The sequence below is a fragment of the Sus scrofa genome, chromosome 7 (genome assembly GCF_000003025.6).
Source record: "Sus scrofa isolate TJ Tabasco breed Duroc chromosome 7, Sscrofa11.1, whole genome shotgun sequence".
NCBI lineage: Eukaryota > Metazoa > Chordata > Mammalia > Artiodactyla > Suidae > Sus > Sus scrofa.
In genome coordinates this window covers 15,633,613-15,649,578 of record NC_010449.5, presented here as the reverse complement: position 1 = coordinate 15,649,578, position 15,966 = coordinate 15,633,613, and the positions used below count along the sequence as shown (strand labels likewise).

At 46.7% G+C, this 15,966-nt stretch overlaps 1 protein-coding gene across 4 annotated transcripts in view; it reads left to right on the top strand.

The window, feature by feature from the left end:
* Positions 5,247–15,966, top strand: part of MBOAT1 (membrane bound O-acyltransferase domain containing 1) — a 111,692-nt gene continuing 100,972 nt past the window's right edge. Inside the window, exon 1 of one of the 4 annotated variants that reach the window (XM_013977464.2) lies at positions 5,247–5,327. In XM_013977464.2, the coding sequence (XP_013832918.1) occupies positions 5,262–5,327 (66 nt within the window). In that variant the 5' untranslated portion in view covers positions 5,247–5,261. Of the gene's footprint in view, positions 5,328–5,593; positions 6,187–6,223; positions 7,116–15,966 lie in introns of those variants that run through there. The other 3 variants (XM_005665613.3, XM_001928343.4, XM_021100238.1) reach the window with 3 other exon arrangements.

Here is a 15,966-nt window from a genome sequence, read left to right as displayed (position 1 = left end):
AAAGAAATAGCAAAAAGACAAAAAAAAAAAAAAAAAAAAAAAAGAAAAAGTTTACCTCTTTGACCATAGTTCAGGGCATGGAACAACACTTGACAAGTCAACAGACTCCAAGATGTCGCTATAGTTCTTTGACTCATCCATAAAAATTCAGTCAGGACCACTAATTCCACCTAAGTATGTAGGGACACGTGATCCATTGCAGAAATCTCTCCCCAAAGACTCAAATTAAAAGTGAAATGTGTGGGAGTTCCCATAGTGGCACGGCGGAAACTAATCTGACTAGGAACCATGAGGTTGCAGGTTTGATCCCTGGCCTCGCTCAGTGGGTTAAGGATCCTGGGTTGCCGTGAGCTGAGGTGTAGGTTGAAGATGTGGCTTGGATTACAAGCTGCTGTGGGTCTGGCCTAGGCCAGCAGCTATAGCTCCAATTATACCCCTAGCCTGGGAACCTCCATATGCCATGGGTGCAGCCCTAAAAAGACCAAAAAAAAAAAAAAAAAGGTGAAATGTTTGCTTATAGAGGATAAGCTTCAGCTGAGCAGAGTTCCTTAATATTTTTTGAATTAGTTTGTGACATATTATTTCACATGTAATCTGTCCTTTAGTCCTTACACCAGTCACAAGAGATGGTAATTTTCATTCCCATGTTATAGAAAAGGAAGCAGAGACTTGAGGTAGATCATTGATTTGCTCAGTCACAAAATGCAGTCCGGTTTTCAGATCCAGTTTTGTTTTGCCCTAAAGGATGGGTTCTTTAGGCTTTCATTACCTGTTTCTATTCCATGTTTTAGGCTCCAAACCTGCCCGCCCAACGCTTGTACAAAATTGTATTTATAAATATCATTCCATGGCTTTGCAGTTAATGGAGTTTTGTTAGCAGGCTTTATTTCTGCATTCAATCACCAGTGACTAATTTCTGCTTTGCATTTCTCATAACTGGTTTCTTTCAGAGGTTGGTATATTATTTTGGATTCTTTTGTCTTTAGACATAATCAGCACCTCCTTGATATAAGTACATAGGTTACCACACTGAGAAGAGTTGTGTTGATTTATCTTGAATGACTAATTCTTAGGGGAAGATGCTATATTATTCAGCTGTAAGAGCTAAATCTGGTAGGCATTCAGATATATTAATTTCTTAATTTTCTGAACATGCACAAATATAAAAACAATGTTGAACTGTGATCTCAACTTGGAAGATGTGCAGGTAGGCAGCAATAGATGCTTTAAGCAAATGCAGAATGGTTGAGCAAAAACCTGAAAAGTAGAGCACTGATTGTAAAATCTAAATCCCTACTGTTGTGTGTGAATGATGCTTAAAGAAACTGCTTAAAAAGCAAGAATGATAATTATCCTGGGTCAGTTTAGACCATTCTCCAGATCAGATCTCAAATGTTATGCATGGAGTTTAATGTCTATTCAGGCAACAATTTCTGCTGTTTTCCTGAAGGTGGACTCCTAGTATAATAAAACGATTTCTGTATAATAAAAAGAACAGTGGAATAGCCAAGTTTGAATCCTGCTTTTACTGTTGACTAGCTGGATCAGTTAGCTGCAAGTTACCAGAAACTTAATAGTCTCATGAATAAAAATGGAGAGGATGATGACGTAATAATAAGTGTGGTAACTGTTGCCCTTTCAACCTCAGAGTTTTGGGGAGGATCAAAGGGCGTGAAATAAATGAGTGTGCTCTGTGAATACAAACTGTCATTACACAAATATGTGACATTATTGATAATTTATTTTTACATGGGTTATGTCTTTATAGATGGTTTTAATTAGTTTGGTTGGTGATTTTTTTTTTTTTTTTTTTTTTTGGCCACAGTGTATAACAGCTTGATATGGGATCTCAGTTCCCAAATTAGGGATTGAACCTGCGCAACAGCAGTGAAAGCACAGAGTTCTAACCATTAGACCACCAGGGAACTCTGTTGGTGATTTTTTTGTTTGTTTTTTGTTTGTTTGTTCTGCTGTGCCTGCAATGTGTGGAAGGTCTTGGGGCAGGGATCGATCAAACCCGCTCCCAGTAGCAACCTGAGGCGCTGCAGTGACAATGTCGGATCCTTAACCCACTGCACCACAGTGGGAACTCCAAGTTGGTGATTATTTTTCATTGAATCATTAGAATTTAACTTCTTGAGGGCATATTGTAAAGTCTGAGGATGATTTTTTTTTTAATTTTTTTTTTTTGTCTTTTTGCTATTTCTTTGGGCCGCTCCTGCAGCATATGGAGGTTCCCAGGCTAGGGGTCGAATCGGAGCTGTGGCCACCAGCCTACGCCAGAGCCACAGCAACGTGGGATCTGAGCCGCGTCTGCAACCTACACCACAGCTCACGGCAACGCCGGATCATTAACCCACTGAGCAAGGGCAGGGACTGAACCCGCAACCTCATGGTTCCTAGTCGGATTCGTTAACCACTGCGCCACGACAGGAACTCCTGAGGATGATTTTAATTCAGTTTTGTCCTTTGACTATCTTTGGCTGGGTCTGGATTGGCAGAAGACTGATGTTGAGTTGGGATTTTTTTTTTTTTTTTTTTTTTTTTTGCTGTTTAGGATTGCACCTGAGGCATATGGAATTTCCAAGGCTAGGGGTCAAATTGGAGCTACAGCTGCTGGCCTAAGGCCACAGCCACAGCAATGCCAGATCTGAGCCACCTCTGGGACCTACACCACAGTTCATGGCAACACCGGATCCTTAACCACTGAGCAAGGCCAGGGATCGAATCTGCAACCTCATGGTTCCTAGTTGGATTCTGCTGCGCCACAACAGGAACTCCTGGTTTTGAGTGTTTAATTAGTGGATGGTATCATGCTGCTTCCTTGAAATTTGCCGGAACATTTTTCAGGCCTTTTTTGTCTGGCCTTTAATTTTAGACCGGTCATCAGGATGAGCACTGGCTCTTCTGGATGACTTCAGTTTCTGAGCATAGCTTCATAAAGGAGATGAAAAATTTGACCTTGATATTGAGTCTCATTCTACTGCAGACAGAAAATCAGGTGAGACTGGATGCCTGCAGCATCACCCAGTCCCCTCATTTCTGAACAGCAAAGGTAATGCCTACTCGCAGGAATGACAGGCATGTGGGTGTGTGAGTGGACCTCTTATTTTGTTTTAGAGGAGGCAAAGGCCCAAGCTCTGGAATAAGACAGGCATGTTTTATTCAACCTCTCTAAACGTAACCACATTCCAGTTTTCTCATCTGTAGAATAATTATGATATCTACCACATGGGTTATTGTCACTGGTAAATGAAAGAGCTTTTGTAAAGTTAGATATGTTACATCTAACATATAATAATAATTATGAATTTGTGATTGACAGAGGATGCAAAGAGAGATAAAGGAGAAGGAAAAGTGAGCGATGGGTCCAAGGTGATGCTCTTCTACATCTTAGAATCATATTCCATCCTCCAGAAGACAATTTAATTAAGCTTATAGAGTTACTGATCCATTCTTTTGATATTAGATCATCTAATAGTTGTTTGAGCATTCATTGTCTCCAGGAGTACAGAATTCTGTGATGTTTTGTTTTCAAGATCTAAGCAGTGTTACAGTGTTTTTAAGGAAAAAACTTCAGACAGGATTCTAATCTGTGTTTTGCTGAGCAGAAGAAAATCCACATAGGGCTAATCTTCTGTTTTTATACCTACGCCTATGTGAAGACTCATTTTTTAAAATTTTTTGGTCTTTTTGCCTTTTCTAGGGCCGCATCCGAGGCATATGGAGGTTGCCAGGCTAGGGGTCTAATCGGAGCTGTAGCTGCCAGCTTACACCAGAGCCACAGCAACACGGGATCCTAGCCGCGTCTGCGACCTACACCACAGCTCATGGCAACTCGGAATCCTTAACCCACTGAGCGAGGCCAGGGATCAAACCCGCAACCTCATGGTTCCTAGTTGGCTTCGTTAACCATTGAGCCATGACGGGAACTCTGTGAAGGCTAATTTTTGACAAAAAGACAAAAAAAAATTAATAAATAAAATAAAATAGTATTTTCAAGCTCCTTCTGCCCTCAGACACCTACCTCACTTAAGCTGTCATCTTACTCAAGATAACAGGAACATTTATTTCCTGGCTCATGCAGCAGCTCGGTCCTCTTTTGGAGTTCCCATCATGGCTCGATGGTTAATGAACCTGGCTAGTATCCATGAGGATGCGGGTTCCATTCCTGTCCTGGCTCAGTGGGTTAAGGATCCAGTGTTGCCATGAGCTGTGCTATAGGTCAAAGACATGCTCAGATCCTGTGTTGCTGTGGCTGTGGTGTAGGCCAGCAGCTGTAGCTCTGATTCGACCCCTAGCCTGGGAACCTCCATATGCCACTGGTGAGGCCCTAAAAAGACAAAAAAAAAAAAAAAAAAAAAAAAAGATAAGAGGAACATGGCTTCACTTCTGGTCATTTTCTAAAACTATGTAATATTTAATGAACCTGTCTAGCCTGATCTATCCTCAAGCATATGCCTATGTATGTGTGAGTGTGTGTGTGTGTGTGCGCGCGCACACGCATGTGGTGTGAATAAAGCAGAGATTGTCATTTGGTGATGGTGGCCTTCTGTAAAATCTCCATGAGCACAGGGAGTGGTGGTAAGGACATTTTTTTTTTGTTGTTCCTCAATAGAGGTCATGAATTGAGAAACTCTGGCCTGGCCTTTTAAAGTTCAGTGCAGCTTTTTAGCGATGAAACTCTCCCAGAAGGCCAGCGTGAGGCCTAGCCTGGGAGAGGAAGTTGTAACAAGTGGCGGAGAGGCCTTCTGTGGGATTTCAAGCTGCAGGCCACATTGATAACAGTATTGGCTCTGCCTCAAGGTTACTGTTCCCCTGTTTGGTTGGCTCCCTGGCTCCCTAACAGCTCCCCGGTAAACTGCTGATTCAAAGATTTGGGCTTGGTTACCTGGCGAAGCCTGAGGATTCCCATCAAGTCGCTTTTCTTTTTTCCCCTACTCATCCCATGCCAACACTGTTTTCCTGAAAGCCTTGTCCATCAGCGAGCATACAGCAGTTCCTGGAAATGATCAAGATTTTATGATTCTCAAAACCTATTAATCCACTGGAAAAGTTTTCCAAGTGCCAGTGATACACTTGGGTGTCTGAGGACACGGAAATGAAGGGGCGAGGTGCCGCTTTTTAGAACCGGTGCAGGCAAAAAAACTGATCAGAATGCGTTTAATGTAACAGTAGCCCTGTTTCCTACAGGGGTAAAGGAGTTCTTAATCCAGAGGGCGGGTCAGACATTCAGGGTCAGAAGCCGGTAGTCCTGGTGTATGCGCTTGTGTGACACAGACCATGGCAGATCAGGGTGTAGGAAACTACGCCTTGACCACAGGAATGTAAGGAGAGAGGGGGCTGGGTGCTGCGGGTGGGGGTGGGGTTGGGGGGGGCGGCTGGGCGTACCGGGGTCTCCTTGGGCTCCCAGCCACCGGCAGATTAACCTTCTGCCCCGAGGATTGCGAGGGAGAAAGCTTGCAAGGAAAGCGAAGGAAAATTTTAGCCCGCGCGGGGACCGGAGGGCGGGGTTGGCGAGCGTGCAGTGAAACCAAAACAGGGTGGGGCCAGGGTGCTCCCTAGGGCTCGGCGCCGGCCAGGGGAACCCGGGGGGAAGTCATTTTGTGGGGCAGGGAGGACGGCGAGCTCGGGAGAAGGAAGAGGAGAGGCTCCTCCCGCCCCCGGGGCTGCGCGCGACCAGGCGCAGAGCTAAGCGGCGGCGCCCGTGGCGTCGCTTTCCTCCTCGGGTCGGCCGGGGCAGGGAGGGCAGGGTGGCGCTTGGGGGCCGGGCTCCGAGTCCCCACTTTTCCTCCCTCCCTCCCTCCTCCCGGGCCGTCCCGGGCGTCCCGGCCAATGAGCGGCGAGAGGAGGGGAGCGGGAAGCGGAGCGCGCTCGGTCGCGGCCCTCCTACCGCGCCCGTGGCCGCAGCGCCAACGCCAAGTTTGCGCCCCAAGAGCTTGCGCTTGATCGCGTTCCCGGTTCGCTGCTGGGTCACCGCGAGCTAGGCGGCCGCGCGCCCCCTCGGGACAGCCACCCACGCGCACTTGGGCGAGAGGACGCGCAGCAGGGTGGCGTGGGGCCGGGGTAGCAGTCTCCTGAAGATGCAGGATGGCAGCAGAGCCGCCGTCCAGCCTGTCCTACCGCACCACCGGCTCCACCTGTCTGCACCCGCTCAGCGAGCTCCTGGGCATCCCGCTGGACCAGGTAACTGCGGGCGGCCGGGCCTCGGCTGGGGCGTGATCGCAGGAAGCCACCTTGAGCCGGGGTGGGCATGCAGCCTGGCGGGGAGCATGATCTACCTCCATCCCCGCCCCCATAGCAGTTTTCACTGCTCCCAAACTAGACAGGTGGATTTTTTGCTTTTCGGAGTTGATGTTTTTCTGCTGTCACTATGGGGGGGAAAAAAGGTATATCCTGCACAGCAGTTTCGAATAAACTTTTTTATTTGTTTGAAGTTTTGGGTTTGGGTTGCCTCGTTTCCTGGAACCAAGTTCTAAAGCATTCTGATAAATGAATCAAGTGTATCTTTCATCGGTATAGTCAAGCCTTCATTATTTTTAATGTAGATGATCCTACTTAGAAACTAAGCCTGATTCTTCTGTAAGTAATAGCCCATAGCTTCTGAATGAGAGTCTTGGGCTTTAGACTATAGCTGTGGAGCTTGCGAAATCAGGTGACAGGTTTTTGTTTGTTTGGTTGTTTGTTTCTTCCTCTTTTTAGGGCCGCACCCACGGCATTTGGAAGTTCCCAGGCTAGGGGCCGAATTGGAGCTGTAGCTGCCGGCCTACGCCATAGCACATCAGTGCCTAATCCGAACTGGGACAGCTTACTTGATCCTCAGCCCATTGAATGGGGCCAGGGATTGAACCTTTGTCCTCATGATTTGTTAGCACTGAGCCACAAAGGGAACTCCCAGGGTAAGCGTTATTTTGTACCATGTGTCACGACCATTGTCAAGAGAGGAGGCCCACAGGATGCTGTGGTTTTCCCAGGGCCTTAGTTTGTTCAGTCTTTCCTGGAGGGTCCAGGCTCCCTAGGAGGACAGGTTAGGTGCTGTTGAAGTTACATGGACTGTCTAGAAACTGTCTGCTACCATTAAAATTGAAAATGGCAACAAAGAACTGTAATTCCAGGTAAGAAATCTTCCTGAGGGTTGAGGCTTAATCTTAACCCGTTTTCTTGTCTCTTGAAGTGCTGCGGGCTAGATCTGCCTTGTATCTAGTAGTGAGTCAATAAATACACAGTTGACCCTTGAACTACACAGGCTTGAACTGCATAGGTCCGCTTAGATGTGGATTTTTGTCAGTAGTAAATTCTGCAGTACTGTATGGTCCACAGTTGGTTGAATCCGCAGATTTCTAGGCACTGCAGATACAAAGGGCTGAATATAAATTATAGTCAGATTAACCTCCGTGTTGCTCAGGGGTCAGCTCTGTGTTGATTTAAATGGCATCAGGTAAGGCCAGCTTGGAGGAGGGGCCCACTCTTTTGACTGCTTCATGCTGAATTCTCACCCAGTTTTCTTCCTCTGCCTCTCCCTAGTGAGCTTTTAAAAAATTCTTCTTTCCTTCAAACAAGAGCATACCTGCTGCTTTTTCCGCGCACGTTCCTGCAGCAATGAGGAAGTGAGACCTGGCCGGTTGCCTCATTCAGATGCTGTTTACTGAGCCACCCTTCTACCTGGTTCCCTCTGAGGATCTGATTCAGAACGATGCCTGATCTGACTCCTGGCTTCTAATCAGTTGCAAAATCCAGAAAGCCTGGAAGTTGAGGAGGTATCAGATGCTAACTCCTGTTTTTGCAGTGAGGATGGTGTGACTGCCAGGGACCTGCAAAGGCAGACATAATAGCCAATCCTGGAGTCCTCAAATGAGATATAACTAAGAGCGAAATTTCCTTTAGGAGTTTATTTTGTACTTACCCCTCTACCCTCCATCACGATTTATTTTAATTGCATTTTTCTGTTTTCAGCAGTTCAGCACAGCTAGAGAAGAGGAATCTGGGAAAGTTTTTGGGGATAGAAAGAGATAGATTGTTGATGGGTCCCGAAGATTTACGACAGAGAGGCTCCTAGGATGATGTTATTAAGCGCTTTTTAACTGCACCCACCCCCACCCCTGGTCTTCGGGATGTCTGTCAAAGGAATTCTGTTTTTAATTTATGAAAAAGAACAAAAGAGCCTGTGGGATGTTGAAGGCCGAGAGGGAGGGCTTTCTGGGATGAACTGAAGGAAAAATGTGGGTAAGAGGCAAGGAAGCAGCACCTGCGATCTCTTTGATCTAAGTACAGCCCCCCTGCCCTCCAGCAGGGTCAAATCTCCGTGGAAGAAGCACTTAAAGGCAATGCCCCAGCTCGCTTATTTTAGGCCTCCGGAGAATCCCAAACCATAAATAATGTGGTTTGAGGCTAAGCTGTGGCTTGAGAGTCTGGAAGCTTGATGTGTTTTTCTCCCTCACACTTTCAAGGGCTCTTTAAGGCCTTAGATGTTAGCCCGACTGGGGGGTAATTGCTGCTCTGCCAGAAAACTTCCTTCTGTGACCACTTCTGTGACCACAGACTGGTATTCTATCATCCCCGAGCTCCGGTGTCCACCCATGTAAAAAGGGGTGATAAGACCTACCTTTTGGAGCGGAGATATTTTGTATAGATCTAAAGTGCCCTCCATCAGCAAGGGCACATCAGCACTTTGTATCAGACGGTGTGCTGGCAGGACACAGTTCAACTCAAGGAAATGCAACAAAGAAACTTGAATGAACTGCTTAGAGAGCTGTGGGTGGCATTAAGGGACCCAAGAAAGGATGTTCACCTTCCCGTACTGGGGCGCTGAAGGGGAAAGGGAGGAAGTTCTGTGGCCAGGATGCAGGAGCGAAGTAGAGAGAGAAACTTCCATCTCTTGCAGTGGCCCCTACTGGGGGTGGCTGGCCTGGGGTGCCTGGGTGATGTAGTCTATAGGGGCTCCTCTTGGGGCACAGAGTGGAGAAGAGAAAGGTGGAGCCAGCTCTGGAGGACCGTGCTAGGATAAGAGCACAGCCCTTGGTATCTGTTTGCTCCTGACCCATTAACTTGCAATTTGCTAAAAATGATAAAACATGCATCTCAAGTTAGCCATGCAACTCTTCATATGTCACTTAAAGATAGTGAACCCCTTTGCTGATAGCCTAACGTTTCACATGTCTGTTGGTAATTTCTGAATTGATTGTACTTGCGAGAATGTTTTTGGCTTCTGGGTCTCCCTGTGTCAAGTAGGTGATTATTTGCAAAAACTGAAATACATGTGGAGCATTCTACTGTGTGAGCGAAGAACTCTTTTATTTTTCATCTGATTCTTCCATTTCTCTGTTTTGTTAGCTCCTGGGGGGAGCCTGTGTGCAACTGTGACCATCCTGAGGAAGAGGCTATGGGACTTTTTTACTAACCTGGCCTCTTCCTAAAGATATTAAATGCAAAATCATCTGATTCTAGTAGAGACTAGAGCATAGCCACTCATACCCAGAAATGGATGGTGACTTAGGGGCCTCCGCAGGTGCCTCACAGATGGATTAGTTGAAAACCGTGTTTCTAAAATGAGTCCCTTTCTGTCGAGCAGATGTGGAGCCTGGGCAGAGAAGGGAGGATGATTGTTTTATTTTTTTGTTTGCATCATCTGCTCATGCCCTCTCCACTTTGTTTTGATTGTGGAGTATGACATGGCCTGCCTTTAAGCTAACCTAGCCTTCAAAGTTTGCAAAACGGACTCAGCTCCCAGGATGGATGGGGTAATGCTGACATTGTTAACTTTGTGTGGTACAGAGTCATATCCTAGGAGCTATGCAAGATGCGAAGTTCCTGGCTATGAGGAATGTGCAATTTGGTGGTGGGGAAACTCTGAGTGTCAAGGCTCTTTTTACCGATTGGCATCCCCAGATTTGTCAGTTTTGCATGAGTTATCAATTCATCATTAAACTAGGCTTCTTTGGATTTCCATTCCCCCCCCGCCCACCCCGTGCCAATGTAGCATCAGCAGAGAAAGGGGCAAAGGAAAGAGAGACCAGCACATGAGAATCCAGGAAATTATTTTCAGGATTAAAGCTGCAGAGGTTTAGGCCTGTTCATGTACGCTTGTGTTACAGTTTTAAAAAGTTAGATGGGTGCAGACCAGTTCTGTAGGCCTGGTCCTTTCGACAACATGGTGATAGCAGCAGTGGTTTTTGATGATCCCACCAGAGCCTCTGACCACAAAGTTTCTTTCCCTGTCCACAGTTTTCAGGTTGTGGAAAGCCCCACCCTCAATTCTCTTCTTATCAAAGTCTCGCCCTTAGTTAAAAGCTCAGCTGACATTCCACAGTCGTTATTAAATCCATTAAATATTTAACACTAGTAGTGCCAGGTACCTGGTCACGTCAGAGAAATAAAAGGATTAAAAAAAAACCAAGGTTTCTCTCTTTGAAGGACTTACACACCTTTAGAGGAGACTAAAGACCTACCTAAGGACACAAGGGCTGCACACGCACAGACCTGTGTAAGTGCTCATAGAAATGTGTAGATGGGACCTGGTGGAACAGAGAGAGGACAGCCTCCTGTAAAATTTCCTGCCTACCTTTGACACTGTTTATATTTCATGCTTCGTGAATGTTACCTTATTTTGTTAGGTATCCTGCTGGGTTTGTATGTTGAGTTTCAAACTCATTTAAGTCTCATTGAGGTCTAGGTTTCTTCTCTCCTCATATTCCAAGCAAGTAGTAGGCGCTTAGTGAATGTTTATCATTTGTAATAATATGTGCCCATGCTAATGATAGACATGCTCAAATGTTGCTCTGTAGCATCTTGTTTTTAAAGTGAACAGGAGACAGGCCTTTGTTGGGGGGAAGGTTCTCCACTGAACATCTCCTGCTGTTGGTGCTGCCTCTGGGCTGTACTCTGGGGTTTCTGCCCTTCACCCTGGGGCCTTCCACTTAACCGCAGCTCAGGATACATATGGCAGGCCACAGAACGTGGGTCCTGCCTGCAGAGAGCCACTGCATTTTATTTTTGGCCTCAGTAGTTCCCGCAAAGCCAGGCCTCCTCTCCCCACTGAACTTCCCTTTTGTTGTCTGATATTGAAAATCATTGGCTTATGGGAGGAAAATCATTTGGTTAGACCACAGGCAACAACATACCGTGTTTCTGCTGTGTTCCAGGAATTTCTGGGACTGTGTGAGGCTGTGAGGTTTCAAACATGGAAAAAATACAGTCCACCCGCAGAACATGCCTTGTTGGGTGTGGCGGGGACACAGACCTCAACCCGTGTGGTTTCTGTGTGGTGCCTAGACCAGCAGCATCAGCCTTGAAACGTGTTAGAAATATCCGTTCTCTGCCTGGAGCCCCTGTCCATAGCTCTGGGGGGAGCTGACCCAGCCAGGGGGATTCAATGAGCCCTTCAGGTGGTGCTCGTCTCCCCAGAAGTTTGAGAACCATTGCTGTATACAGATAATTGGGGTATAAATTAATTAAGTGCAGTGGAATGGGAGGAGGTACGGTTGTCAGAGAGCACGAGCACCCTACAGGTGGGGAGGAACCTGAATTGGGTTTTGAAGGACCCAGAAGTGTTTGTCAGGCAAAATGGGTACATTTTGTGCAGAGGTGGGGAGGTGTGAAATGATGTGCTTCATTTAAGGAACCAAGTCCACCAAAGTGGCTGGTGGGGCTGCCCTTGTGGGTTCTGTGGGACTCTAGATGGGGGACGTAGGCAGGGAGTCACATCACAAGGAAGCAGGAAGGCTCTGGTGAGGTGTTTGCACCTCATCCTGAGACCAGGGGCGGCAAATGTTTCCTGTAAAGGGCCAGACAGTCAACATTTTTGGTTTTGCAGCCCGTGCAAGTCTTTGTCACAATGATCAGCTGTGCCGTTGTGGCTTGAGAGCAGCTGTAGACAATGGGTAAATCATTGAGCCTGGCCGTGGTCTCGTGAAACTTTATTTATGGATGCTAAAATTTGAATTTTATGTAATCTGCACGTTTTGTGAAATTCTCTTTTTTAATTCTTTTTTCTAACTCTTTAAAAATGTCAGAAGATGTAGTTGACATGCAGGCCGCACAACAACAGGCAAGGGCTGGATTTGGCACAAGGACTGGAGTTTGAGACCCCTGCTGTATGTGAGTTTTCCTCAAATTTGATGGATGGGTCATCATCAGAATCTGTCACCATGGAGGCTTCTGAGATTTGGCTCTGAGCTGGTAAATCTGAGTACAAATCAGGGTGAAGGGGCTCCCCAGGTGATTCTTGGGCCAGCTGAAATTCAGAGGCACTGATGCCATCAAAGGGAAGGCATTGAAGGGTTTCGTTGTGAACAGATTTTTATCTTGTGAACGGGGGCAGAAGGTCATGGCTGAAGGAGGCAGGAATGGAAGCGGAGCAGGGGTTTTGAGGATGAGTGGGTGTTTAGAGTAGTCTTTATGGGGAGCAGAGAAAGAGCTGACTGGGGCCCATTTAATGGGTTGCTGAGTATCATCCACCCACTGAAAATCAAAAATTTCAGCATTTGTGCCAATACGCGCTTTTCCTCTTTCAGTTCCTTCTTCCAGGAGCGAAAGTAAAACACACTGTTGGATGTTTGTGGGGAAGGTTGTTAGAACTTCAGAAGTCAGGGTGTTGAAAGATGCTGACGCATAGTGGAGGTGAGGACAGTGAAAAGGGAGACATTTCGGGATTGGAGGGATGTTGAGAAGCAGGTGTGGGGGAAGTGAGAGAGTCCAGGGCTGGGATCTTCTAGTTGAAGATTCCTAGTGAAGCTTCTCTGGACGGTGATGAAAATCAGGGTGTAGACGTGGGAGAGGGGTTGAAAGTTGATTTGGTTTTGCAAGCCAAGGAACTGGGGAATGTGATGGACTCTTCTCTTAAATGCTGAAGCTGCCCAGGTGACTGGGGATGCAAGGTGGGGAGAAAGACCGTGTGGTACCTAAGCTCTCCAGGAAAGTGGAGGTTGATAGGTTCTGACAGAGAAGGAGGACCAGTGAGGGTATGTATGGTCAGCTCTGCTATCAGGCACTTAGCCACCTGCTCTGTAATGTTAGGAGTCTGGATGAAGTCTGGAGGGAGGTTCTTCCTGCTTGGAAGGATGGTGCCTCTTTCAGAGGGCATTGGAAGGGCTCTCCCAGCCCTTCATAAAAGGGGGGCAGCGGCTGAGACTGACAAGGGGGAGGACATCTGCTCTGTTCTTTCTGTGCCCATCACCTCCACTTCCCCCCAATCGTCCTCATCCTAGAGGCCCAGGTCACACAAAGCACTCATTAAACACTTTGTTGAATAAACGCAATCCCAAACAGAATGCAGAATGCATTCACATGCTTTCTTTAAAAATCAGCTTTAGGAAGTCCCCCCGTGTTGCAGCTGCTGAAGGATCTGGCGTTGTTTCTATAGCGGCGTGGATTCGATCCCTGGCCCAGCATGGTGGGTTAAGGAAATCTGGTTGCTGCAATTGTGGTGCAGGTCACCGCTGTGGCTTGGAATCAGTCCCAGGCCCAGGAACCTCCATATGCTTTGGTGCAGCAAAACAAAAACAAAAACAAAAACAACCCCCTCCCCCAAGAAACAGCTTTAAAGACCTTTCTAGGGGGTTCCCTGGTGGCTAAGTGGGTTAAGGATCTGGCGTTGTCACTCCTGTGGCTTGGGTTGCTTCTGTGGCACAGGATCGACCGCTGGCCGGGGAATGTCTGCATGCTGTGTGTGTGGCCAAAAAAAAAAAAAAAAAAAAGACCTTTCTATTCAGACTGATGACAAACACAGTAAAGGCAGATGTGCTCCTTTAATGTCATTTGATTTTATCCAGCACTTGTGTCTTTTACTCCACAAGTATATTAAATTGAGGTAAGGATGGTGGAGGAGACATGATTCAAAGCAGCATGGGGAAGTTTGGAAGAGCAGGGACTTTCTTCTCTCTGCTCAGCTGTTACAGTGGCAAAATGGGAAAACAACTGCCTAGAGGCAGACTGTCCTCCGGCAAGGCAAAGCGTGGAGGGCGGGAGCTGGGAAGATGCTGATGTTTCTGAGCAGAGTAGAGCGAGGGCTTTGAGAAGGTCAACTGTGGGAGGGAGGTCGGTAGGGGGAAGATGAGTCAGGAAGAGGAGGATGTCGGGAGCAGCCCTGGCTGCAAGTGGAGAAATGGAGCCTGCGTGCTGGGCAGGAGGCTGGGGGACCCGTGCCAGGGTTCTCAGCAGGTGGAGGTGCCCCCTGGGGCTCCAGAGTCCTGATGAGACCATGGTCAGGGACTGACCCTGAGCCTTGCCACCTCTGCTGAAGCTGCACACAACTGTGGTGGGAAGTCCCTTTGTGGCTCTGAAGAGGTTGCTCTTGGGAGCTGGAAGGTGGCTTTTAAAATAGCCGGAGACATTTTTTTTTTTTTTTTTTAATTTTCCCACTGTACAGCAAGGGGGTCAGATTATCCTTACATGTATACATTACAATTACATTTTTCCCCCACCCTTTCTTCTGTTGCAACATGAGTATCTAGACATAGTTCTCAATGCTACTCAGCAGGATCTCCTTGTAAATCTATTCTAAGTTGTGTCTGATAAGCCCAAGCTCCCGATCCCTCCCACTCCCTCCCCCTCCCATCAGGCAGCCACAAGTCTCTTCTCCAAGTAAGAAAAAAAAAAAAAAAAGAAAAAGCATGCCCCAAATATGGTAACAAAGCCAACAGCAACAAAACAAAACAAATTAAAAATTCAGCTTGTTTTGCTGAAAAAAAATAAATAAACAAATAAAAAATAAATAAATTAAAAAAAAAAACTAAAATAGCCAGAGACAAAACTACCATGAGATACCACCTCACACCAGTCAGAATGGCCATCATTAATAAATCACAAATAACAAGTGCTGGAGGGGCTGTGGAGAAAAGGGAACCCTCCTGCACTGTTGGTGGGAATGTCAACTGGTACACACTATGGAGAACAGTTTGGAGGTACCTTAGAAATCTATCCATAGAACTTCCATATGACCCCGCAATCCCACTCTTGGGCATCTATCTGGACAAAACTCGACTTAAAAGAGACACATGCACCCGCATGTTCATTGCAGCCTATTCACAATAGCCAGGACATGGAAACAACCCAAATGTCCATCGACAGATGATTGGATTTGGAAGAGGTGGTATATATACACAATGGAATACTACTCAGCCATAAAAAAGAACGACATAATGCCATTTGCAGCAACATGGATGGAACTAGAGAATCTCATCCTGAGTGAAATGAGCCAGAAAGACAAAGACAAATACCATATGATATCACTTATAACTGGAATCTAAATCCAGCACAAATGAACATCTCCTCAGAAAAGAAAATCATGGACTTGGAGAAGAGACTTGTGGCTGCCTGATGGGAGGGGGAGGGAGTGGGAGGGATCGGGAGCTTGGGCTTATCAGACACAACTTAGATTTACAAGGAGATCCTGTTGAGTAGCATTGAGAACTACGTCTAGATACTCATGTTGCAACAGAAGAAAGGGTGGGGGAAAAACTGTAATTGTAATGTATACATGTAAGGATAACTTGATCCCCTTGCTGTACAGTGGGAAAATAAAATAAATAAAATAAAATAAAATAAAATAGCCGGAGACCGTCAAACGATGAGATGTGTTGAAGGCAAGACCCTGTGTTATAAACCCCAAATTCCATAGAAGGGAGAGGTCACGGTTGGTGGCACTTGGGACTGTCCCTTAGTCCAGCCCCGAGGAAGCCTCTGCCCTGGGTGGGAGGATGAAGCCTCCACTTGGGGGAACTCCAGGTGAGTCCAGGAGGTGGGCTGGCCCGACTGTGCTGACTGATGTCACATCTGGTGGCCTGACTTGATAATAGTTGAAGGGGGGGCAGGCGTGCCCATATTCTCTCTGGCAATTTCAAGCAGGAGCCTAGTGGGTCCTGGACCTTTAGTGTCCTGTTGTGGAGCAAGAGGTGGCTCTTGGCACCTTGTCCTCAGTTTACCTGTCTGGCTTAATGGCACCAACAACTCCGTGTAATGAGTGATTAAACA